The 11,266-nt window shown below is 37.5% G+C and overlaps 1 protein-coding gene across 1 annotated transcript in view; it reads right to left on the bottom strand.

Annotated features, from left to right (window-relative positions):
• The window catches only part of Gpr158 (G protein-coupled receptor 158), a 344,357-nt gene that overhangs the window by 4,990 nt on the left and 328,101 nt on the right, over positions 1 to 11,266 (bottom strand). Inside the window, exons 8-10 of the mRNA XM_004659673.3 lie at positions 9,109 to 9,247; positions 5,136 to 5,241; positions 131 to 277 (exon numbers count right to left, since the gene is read on the bottom strand). Of these exons, the coding sequence (XP_004659730.3) occupies positions 131 to 277; positions 5,136 to 5,241; positions 9,109 to 9,247 (392 nt within the window). The remainder of the gene's footprint in view (positions 1 to 130; positions 278 to 5,135; positions 5,242 to 9,108; positions 9,248 to 11,266) is intronic.

Below are 11,266 nucleotides of genomic sequence, written 5' to 3'. Positions count from 1 at the left end.
TGGGACCGCACCCATACGCACATGCACACATGCGCGCTTGCGCGCGCGCACACACACACACACCTTAATCCATACATGCTTTTATCAATGTATCAATGGGCTTAAAGCTTGTGGATCTGACAGGCCTCACCCTGATGTCCTCTGGATCCAGGCTGTGCTCACTCCAGGCTGAGTTTATGCTGCTGTTCAGGTAGGATCCAGAACGGCCCATGTCTAGCTCATCTTCGTATGCTTCTGTAGCGATGTCATCCCGGGGATTATTGCTTGAATGTGAAAACTGCAATGGACATAGAACACGAGCTGTAGGCATGAGCCTGCTGACAGACTGCAGTCTTTTTCTAAGTCTTCTAATGGGGATTGCTGTTGTGCAGCCAGGCCAAGTCATTTACTAAGTACCAATGGTTTACTGCCCCATTTGTGTGTGGCTCTTCGTCTTTGTAAGGTAACAACAGCTTTGGTCCCTTTTGTATATAAACTTTCCCCCTGTTTATTTCTGAGGATTCACTGTTAACTAACTGTACTCCTTTTCCACAATGTATCTGAGTTTTGAAAATGAAAATCAGTAGGAAATTCTAAAGGGAGATTCTCCAAGAGGAGCTGTCTAGATCCAGTGGTGCACAGATGAGAATAGGAGAAAAACAGACATGTTTTCTTTTTCCACTTAGGTGAGTATCTATGTCATCTGTGGACACAATTAACCTTAGTGACAGACAAGAATGTGACTTTCAGTCTACCACACATAGCTTTAAAAGAGCTACTCAGTAAGCAGGACACCTGAGTCAAACCTCAACTTTGTCACCAAGGAGATTTTCTTTGCTTTTTGGCATGTGCTGTACGTGTGGTGCATGTTCTTGTGTATGTATGTGTGTATTTTATGCACATGAACATGCAGAAGCAAGTGCAGACACACTGAGGCCAGAGGAGAACATCGGGTGTGCTTTGTCTGAGATCGTCCATGTATCTATGTGCTTAGTCTCTCTGAATGAAAAGCTGTGGTTATCATTACTTCCAGCAATTCTTCTGCCTCCACTTTATAACAGTACTGGGTCCTGGGGAATGGAACTCTGGGGGTCTGAGGCCTTATGCAAACACTATTTTTACTTTTTTACCCATCTCCCCAGCCTATCACTGAGGTGCCGAACAAGACACAGGAACACTTGAGCACAGCGGTGAGTCAACAAGCTCTCTGGCTCTCGGATAGGATTACAGTTTGAGTGGAAAGCACCACTGCGATTTCAGGGCTTCCCCCCAGTTTGTTCTTGCCAACTGCCTCCTAGATCAGACTCTGATTATCTTCATGTGATTTTTTTGTGTGTGTGTGTTTGTGAATTCATTTTTAAATGTGAAATCAGGAAGAGTGGATTGGGTGAGTGATGGAAAGTGGGAAGGAAAAATCAAAACAATGCAATTGCATTTGAATATGTAACCCAAGAGCTTGCTTATGAAAATGGAGGTAATAGCTTAGTGGGCATGGATTCTGTTCCCCTGTTTGTCACCACTTCAAATATTCCTTTTAAAGCTAAGAAGTGATTTATGACACAAATGCATTTTCCTTACTTTAAGTTTTGCATGTCTGTGTGTATATATGACTCATGCACATATATGTACAGTTGAGGCTTTCCATGCACTTACCTGCAGTGGCTGAGGCTTAATATAGGATGTCTCATGCCACTGTTTTTATACCTGTGCTTATTTGAACCAGAGTCTCTTACTGATCCTAGAGTTTGCTATTTTCTTCATGATCTCTGTCAATTCTTGGGTCTCTGCTTCCCTGGGGAATTGAAGTTACAGATGTGCATGGTCATACCTGCTATTTATGTGGGTAGTGGGGGTGGACCCTCAGGCTTCCTCAGGTACTCATGCTTACACTGGAAGTGCTCTTAACTGCTGAGCCATCTCTCTAGCCCACCTAATAAACCATCCATCTAACCAACCAACCAACAAACAACTCTTAAAGCCAGTTTTTGCTATGAGATTTAGGTTAGACTAGCCAGTTACATATGCACATGTGACATGTAAGTTTAGTAAAAATAGACAAGAGCTGTGTTGCAGCTCAGTGGTAAAAATACATGTTTAGTATGGACAATTCCCTGGGCTTGATCCCTAGTACTATATTTTTAAAAAAGCAGTCATTTGTCAGTTAGGGTACATACCTTTCTTTGTTAATTTTCCTTAGACCTGATTCTGAAGCACTATTGTAAATATTAATTTTCCTTATCTTCTTTCTCACCACTGAATCTTCTAACTATGACTACCATGGAGGCACAGTTTTTATCTGTTCATTACTCTTATTCTATGTTTCCAGTGAATCCCTCAACATATTTTAACATATTTTCTTTTTATGGAGCTAAATTCACATATGATAGAACTTGCCGATTTAGTGCTAGACAGATGGCACAGTGGTTAAAGTGCTTGCCTGCGAAACCCAAGGACCCAGGTTCAATTCCCCAAAGCCCATATAACCATACATATAAGGTGACACAACAGCATCAGGGTGCATGCACACAAGGTGGCACATGTATCTGGAGTTCCTTTGCAGTGGGTAAGGCCCTGATTCTCTCTCCCTCTCTCATAAAAAAGTAAAAAAAAAAAAAAAAGAGAGAGAACATACCAATTGAAAGTATATAATTCAATATTAGTATGTTGACAAGGTTGTATAAACCATCAGAATATTTTATTACTTTACAAAGAAACATTGAATCATTCCTATTGTTCTTTTCCCATGCTGATCATTTTGTCTTGGAAGATTTGACAATTCTCAAAATTTCACATAAAAGAAACTATACTATATATAGGTTTCTGTGGCTTTTTCACTTGGCATCTTGTTTTCAAGGTTTGTCCAAATGGTGACATGTATCAATATTTCTTTCCTTTTATTGACAAATAATATCCCATTGTTTATCTGGATCTACCATATTTTACTTACACATTTATCAGCTTACTGGACATTTGGATTGTTTTTACTTTTTGGTCATGAATAATGCTGTTACAAATAGTCATATACAGAGTTTTTGTATGAAAACATATTTTCAGTTCTCTTTGGAGATCAATATCGAGTGACTTGTGTAAATGTCCATCTGTCTAGTAAATACATAGTGTTATTAATTTTTCTGTACTGCAGTGACAAAGTAATGTATGAAAACTATGTGGCTAGTTAAGAGTTGAGGGAGGAATAATGGCCTTTTGTTATGTATATAACTGTCCTTTTCAATTAGGCTGAACTTAAAGAGTTTAGTTCATTGTGAGAGTTGAAGTAACTCCTGGAAGGAAGCAAGGAGTCACACCTCTGTTTTCTGCTACACTCACACCATCTTGTGTAGCCATGATAAGATACATCATGTCCCAACATTTTGTTTCTCTATGTATATACAAAAACACTACTAGCAATAATAATGCTGTAATTTGCATAGTATGTTTTCTGCTCCATACTCTAATATATTTGATTCTGGGCAGTTTTATTTCTCTCAGGTCCAGATGAAGAAACTGAACTGCACAGAGATCAGGAGTCTTGTATGATGTCACAGTACACAGCAAGTTAATGGTGATGAACAATGCCAGAATCACGGGACTAGGGCACTTTTCTTCATCTTTTAAAATATTTTATTTATTGATTTGAGAAACAGAGAGAAATAAAGAAGCAGATAGAGAGAGAAAATGGGCACACCAGGGTCTCAAGCCACTGTAAACGAATTCCAGACTCATGTGCCACTTGTGCATCTTGCTTATGTGGGTACTAGGGAATTGAACCTGGGTTGTTTGGCTGTGCAGGTAAGTTCCTTAACCACTGGACATCTCTACAACCCTGTTTTTCATTTTTAATGCCAATTATATCATCGTGAGCTGAATATATGTCTCTGAGACACTGTGCATGTTACAATTACTTATTTATATTTACACAAAAATTCAATGTTTTGTTCATTTTTATTTATTTGAGAGTGACCGAGACAGAAAGTGGCAGATAGAGACAGAGAGAGAGAGAATGGGCATGCCAGGGCTTCCAGCCACTGTAAACGAACTCCAGATGTGTACGCCCCCTTGTGCATCTGGCCAGCGTGGGTCCTGGAGAATCAAGCCTTGAACTGGGATCCTTAGGCTTCACAGGCAAGTGCTTAACCACTAAACCATCTCTCCAGCCCTTCTCTGAATGTTTTTTTTTTAAATTTTTATTTTATTTATTTATTTGAGAGCGACAGACAGAGAGAAAGACAGATAGAGGGAGAGAGAGAGAATGGGCGCGCCAGGGCTTCCAGCCTCTGCAAACGAACTCCAGATGCGTGCGCCCCCTTGTGCATCTGGCTAACGTGGGACCTGGGGAACCGAGCCTCGAACCGGGGCCCTTAGGCTTCACAGGCAAGTGCTTAACCGCTAAGCTATCTCTCCAGCCCCTCTGAATGTTTTAAGCTACATATTTCTCTTAAAATAAATTTAAGTATGAGGCTTCTTCATGAGACTGCTCTTTTGAAAATGATCTTGATGCCATACCTTCAGTAAAAGCCACTTTTAACCCATAATGAATAAGAGCTAAGCAGAAATTTAAAAAAAATGGGAATGGGGATAAAACAGATATATGGTATAAATTAAGGTATTTTAAATTTAAGACATTTAATACAAAAAGAAAACAGACACCCAGTCTCTGGAGGAAGAAGCTTTAAAAACTCACAGAGCTCATGCAAATTTCAATACTTACTTTTGTACATATTAGCAGATATTTTCAAGAGATAAATAATTACATGTTCTTTTAGAATTTGCCCTGGCATCTGGGGACAAGGTGCTGTGAGTAAGAGCACTCGCCATTCAAGCATGAGGATGTGAGTGGGCTTGATTTGCCCTGAGTTTGATTATTCCTGTCAGGATCAGAGCCCTGAGAATCACTGGGGGTTTCTGGTCAACAAGTCTGACCAAAAATGACAACTCTGGATTCAGTGGAAATTCTGTGTCAAGGAAATACATGGTTGAGCAATAGAGAAGGACTCCTGACATTCTCCTCTGCCTCCTACATATGTGCACATGGGCAAACCTATGCACTTGCACACATGTGCACACACCACACACGCAGCACATGGCACACACCTTGCACATGTAAAAAATCAGTAAAATATCATCTTGCAAGAACAAATATAATATTAGAAGAATACCTTTGGAATCAAAAGCAACCCGATGGTGACTGTCACAGTCAAATGAGTGTGTGCAAAGTATAGCATCAACATCCAATCAGACTGAAGTCTTGAGGCAAGAACAAATCTGAAATTAGAATACTCCAAGTTAGCAATCCAAGATGAAGATTTATTCTCTAATAACCAAAGTACTGGGAAACATTTTCTAGTGTCTTCAACAATGGAAAAAAATGACCATTTCTTTAACATGTGTTTCCACCACAGAAGACTAAGTGTTTAACCCATGATATAAGACAGTTCACTTACACTGAATATGTTAACATTTTCCAAGATCATTATTGTATATGTAAGTTGAGTCTACAAACTAGAACAAATGAAAGTACATGAGTTAAAAAAAAAAAAAGAACTGGTTAAAAACAGTCTGAAATCTTGATTTCAATAGTCAGTATTTAAATATAATAGTTGGAATGAAGGGGTAAAGAATAGATCAAACTCCAGGTCTCTTACATGATAGATTAACATTTTGACAACTGAGCTACATTCTCAGCCCTACAGATGCATTTTTTAAAATAAAATAAAAATTTAGTATATCTGAAGTTGTCAAATTATCTAAAATAATTTAAAACTCAATATTTAAAATTGCCTCTTAAGGGATTTGTAAAGTTCAATTTCAAGTTGGGAAGGAGGAATTCTGTATGAAGTCTACTCTGGCAGCTGTACAATATTCTTATGAATTATTAGGTATAAGAACATACAAGACGTGTTTCTTAAGGTGTGTGCAGGGCGAGGGGGCATGTGTGTACCATGGTGTGTGTGTGAAGGTTGGAGGACAATTTTGGGTGTTAGTCTTCCCCTTCTATCTCACCTAAGACAGAGTCTCTTTATTGTTCAGTGTTCCATTCACTAGGCTAGCTGACCCATGAGATTTTGGGAGATTCTGCTATCTCAATATCTCTTCTCACTCTAAGCACATGGAAATTGCAGGCGCTAGTGTTACAGTGTCCAACTTGACATAGGTTCTAGCTTGTTTCCATTGAGCCATCTCCTCTGCCTTGTAGAGCAACCAGGGCTGCTCTTGTGAAGATTTTTAAAATTATAATTTTGCTTTTAATTTCCCCATACATTATATATTTTTGAAAACTAAATAAGATTTGACCACTTATGGAAATGGGGAGTCAGTGCACACCTTTAATCCCAACACTTGGAGGCAGAGGCAGGAGGATCACTGTGAGTCCAAGGAGAGCCTGGGATGACAGAGGGTGTTGCAAGTCATCATGGTCTAGAGTGAGACCCTACCTCAAATAAACAAAAGAATGGAGACTCAATGTAATTGAATATGAAAATTTAATATCTTCCAATGAGTTCATATTATAATTATAAAATAAGCATATATAAATGGCTTAAAGAGAATAAACTTTTTAATTTACATTGGGCCACCTCTCCAGCCTATGAGGCAGATTTAAAATAATCTTGTTAATTCCTAAAAGGTTTTGTTAGTTCTGAAAATAAGTAAGAGATTAGAGCAGATTGAGAAAATATCTTCGCATATTTACATGTTTAGGGTAACTCTTTTGATATTGATAGTAGATGGCTTTTCATAATCTGACAATTTAGTAAGAATGACAAATATGTATGTAATATGTAGTCATCTTAACTTATGTGTGTATATCATATATATGTAAAAATTTATATTTAAACAGATAAATAAAAATACATACCATACTGATATTTGAAGTTTTATTTATTTCATTCAAGGAAAGGGGCAAAATAGGTACAGTTGATTTAAATTTTTATGTTATTACTTCATATTCTGAGACCTTATAAATATTGAAACTACAGTACACATTACTTGAATCTATGTGTAAAGTTTTGTGTTTGCTTGACTTCTTGAATTATTATTTTTATTATGTTTCCTACTCATTCACTCAAAAACCAGTGTTATGTAAGTCTACTGTGTTAAACTAAAATGTGATTTATTTGTTCTTTTTGGTCATACATGTACTATAAAATACAATGTATTATGACTATATACACAAATTAAAAACATCAAGGCATTATGCTAATATGTTAATAGTACTTGTCTTTGGATATTTTAAGAAGTGTGCTTTTTCCTTTTTTATTTTTTAATTTTTTTGTAGTGACCATCTGTTGCCTTATTACTAAAATATATCTTGAAAACTTATTTAAGAAACAATTCATGCGCCCGCTTGTGAAAGGACTCAAACTATTTTAAAGTCTGAAATCCACAGAAAGTAACTTTTAGTGAAGAAAACCGAACAGAGTACATCTAATGTAGAAAAGTATATTTATGCAACTTCTTTCAGCAGATTTTTGAGCAATTTATTTGCTGCTTCTTAGAAGGCTAGTGGCTTATTGTGGGGAAGAGCAGAAACCCCTTTGCACTGAAGAGTAGCATTCTGATAACTGGAGACATTCCACTCATCTGTGGTGAGACTTCTTGCAGGCTTTTAATTCTTTATCTGGTTTGTTAATAAATATAATGTTTGACTTGCAAGTGGCTAGGGAAAAAGCATGCTCATTAGATCATAAAACATACATGCAAACATTCTAGATACAAGTAATGAAAAAGTGGTTTCTCTTGGAAGTTGGTCTTTTTGTAAAGGGTCCTGGGTCTCTGGAGCGCTCCACATTCTGGACCCAAGGTATCCATTCTCAGACCCGGGAACTGTCGTCTAACTAGAGAAGAAAGCACTCTTCCAATCTTTCCTGTGTCTTTATTTTCCTGTCATCTTCTCTCTTTCTCACTACTATTTCTCTATTTCTTAAGCCAGGCCATGACAAAGTGAGGCTATATCCTTTGTTTACTGCCCCTGATAGAGTTTTCATGGGTTTTTTAGACATATGCACATCCTTTTCTAGCTTGTGTAAATCCTACCTGCTTTCTAGTGTCATCTGTTTCCAGAGATAGAAGCTAGTATTTTCTGATTTTTTACTAAATGGAGAGACAAACGAAAAACTTGTGCAGCCTGGCTCCCCTCCTCTTCCTTGGGAGATCTTACTGTCAACAAAGGAGCTGAAAGAACAGGACCTCCCTCTTTCTACCATGGACAAAGACTTTCAACATTTCTTTCCCCTACCAACCCTGTGGTAAGGTCTTGTTCTAGCCCAGGCTGATCTGTAATTAACTATGTAGTCTCAGGCTGGTCTCAAATTTACAGCAATCCTCCTACCTTTGCCTCCTAGGTGCTGGGATTAAGGGTGTGAGCTACCTTGCCTGGCTGACTTTTAACATTTCTAAGTATGTTCTGTCAGCATTTTTCAAGCAATTGAATAACAGCTTTTGTTGTCCTTCACCTGAAAGTAACCCATTTGTTAATTCTACCTTGAAGTTTTTATTTCATTTTCAAGTATGAAGCAAGGTAAGGTTCTCTGAAGACAAACCACATGTTTCCTTTTGCTCATTCAGCTCTGTGCTATACTCCTCCTCTGTCCTCATCCACTGTAGAGATACATGGGATAAACACTAAACAGGGACCAGAGACTCATGGCTAAAATATGGTGATGACAGGAGTCATTAATAAACCAGTCATCATATTAAAGCAGAATATAGCATAGGTTGTCTATTTGAGCATTGAGACTTTAAAAGCATGGACCAATAGCTTACACATGAATTATAAGGGATGAGTTATCTATAGCTACTTTGTAATTAATATGTGTACTGGTTTGTATTTTCATAACACAAGTCATATATAAGAAATAACTGATGGTATCTCATATGTGGGATAGCATAATAAATAACATTGCGCTGACCTTCAAAATAAATGTAGGCAAAAAAGAAGATATCATATGAGAAGGAACTAAGGGTATCATATTTTTTCAAAAAGCTATTGTCACATTTGTAACAAATTAGTTTGTTTATAAAACATTATCCTTCTTAAATCTTTCCATTATGTATCTCATCCAGTTTTGCTATTTAAATTAAATTACATCCAGAAAAATAAAAGAGTATTTACTAGTGCCACAGATCACTTGCCTAATTGTATGGAATATGGCAGAGATAATGAGCTCATTGTGAACTGCGACAGCCATGTAGCGTGGCTCATGGAATGCTGACGGGACCGTCCGTACTGCATAGCAGAGATAAACACCCCACACGAGGAAGAAAAATTCAGCTGTGAGAAGAACAAACAGATAATTTCCCATCAGTTGCATAGGTGGAAAAAAGAAAATTGAAGTTCTTTAGCATGCAATTTGTCTATTATAAAAACATAAGCTTGCTTAGAAATAGATGCTTACAAAGTGTCATTCAAATAAAATAGAGTTGCCATATATTAGTTATTAAATTTTGTTCAGTGCATAGAAGACTTTTCAAATGTATACTTTGTTATTATTGTCTATAACAAAATTTGTGTTCTCATTTTTTTAACTATCTGCCTTTTTTCTACAATAACTGTAAAATACCACATTCTCAATGTAAGTTAGGAAGGAAAGGCTAACACTGTGTTCACATCAAGCTTTGCTCAATGTGAGTTCTTATGCACTGAGCCCAGTTCACCAGGCTAGAATTGTCCATTGTTAAAAATTCAAGAATAGGGGCTGGAAAAATGGTGCAGCAGTTAATGTGCTTTCCTGCAAAGTCTAACTAACTTAGTAACTAAACCTGATTCGATTCCTCAGTACCCACATGAAGCCAGATGCAGAAAGTGGCTGGAGGCCCTTGTAAGTTCTCTCTCTCTCTTTCTCTCTCGCTCTCTCCCTATCTCTGCTTGTAAATGAATAAATCAATATTTAAAAAAATATGAGAACAAAGATTGCTAAACATTTAGTGGCATATAGTTCTTAATGATAGAAGTCCCATGCTTTATGGATAGAATGACTAGCGAGTTAGAAAAAATTACAAACACCTTGTTTGATCATTGAAACTGGAACATCAGCCAAGAGTAAAGACTTCAGGATTTATACCACCTAAGTCTCAACCTGGCTGTATCCTGAACTTGGGATAATCTCAGGCAATTGACCTAACCTCCCTAGCCACAGTGTCTTCACCTGGAAATGAGAATAATAGAGTACATAAAACACTTAGCGCTGTTTCTTACATACTGTAATAATCATTGTTAATAAGCATTTCATTTGACTTTTCAAACTGAGCATTCTTTGATTGTTTTTTTTTTATTTTTATTTTTTTTGAGATAGGGTCTGCTATATAACCCAGGCTGGCCTCACTCTCTTGACTATCCTGCCTCAGTCTTCTGAGCCCTGGTAACAGGTATGTGCTACCACTCCCAGCCTTAATATTGCTATTTTAAGCTATTTGACTATCAATTTCAGTCGTCTTAGTAATATGATCTTATTGAAAGATAATATCTAATTACTAAGAAGAAAGTTCTCATTTGGAGGAAACATTGCATCCAATGCATGACCTAGCTGTAACCTTCCTGTTCCCACAATACTGATCTGTGTTCCTCAAACCAGAAGCCCAGCCGCTCACTCTGCCAATGTCAGCTTATTTTAGAGAGCAATTAAATCCCAGGTAGTGCCCCAATTATTGAAAATCCCTTAAATAACCAGTCTTTCAGTAGCTACACTTGAAACTCTGGTTTGGCTAAAAGCCAAAGTTGCGGGGGGTGCATAACTTCAAATCATCACTGAGATGTAACACAGATTCAAACTGTTCAGTATGGTGTCCCCACAGGCCATGTGCTATGGACATTGTTTCCAGCCAACTACTGGGTCCAATAGAGGAAGTGAAGTTTACATGTGTTGTTTTCTTTCCCAAATTGTCTTTTACCCCTTGGTGACATTTTTTTTTTTTTACCCAGTTTTAAACCTCAGTGAAATCTTTCATTTCAACAGTTTTTGAGTTTTCATATTTGTTGGAAGTATTTTCCAAGGACTCATCCACTCCTGTTTTAATCCATTTGACAGAACAGTGGAATGTTCACTAATATGAAATCCCATTGTAATAAAAATCAGAATTTGTCCAAATCTCTTCCAGCAATTTTGAGTTAATCTAGTCACATAACCCCTGGAGGATTTGTTCACAGGTTTTTACAGTGCTGGGGATAATTCATTCCCCCAAAGGGAGATTGTAAGTGAATTCCTGCACAGCAGACATGCTCTTAATATCAGCCTAACTTCAAGACATCCATGCCGCCCCAAACTTAAGTTCCTGTCCTCTTTGTTCTTTCTTT

The sequence above is a fragment of the Jaculus jaculus genome, chromosome 5 (assembly GCF_020740685.1).
Source record: "Jaculus jaculus isolate mJacJac1 chromosome 5, mJacJac1.mat.Y.cur, whole genome shotgun sequence".
NCBI classification, from domain to species: domain Eukaryota; kingdom Metazoa; phylum Chordata; class Mammalia; order Rodentia; family Dipodidae; genus Jaculus; species Jaculus jaculus.
The sequence above is the reverse complement of the archived record's forward strand: the minus strand, read 5'-3'. Positions and strand labels throughout refer to the sequence as shown.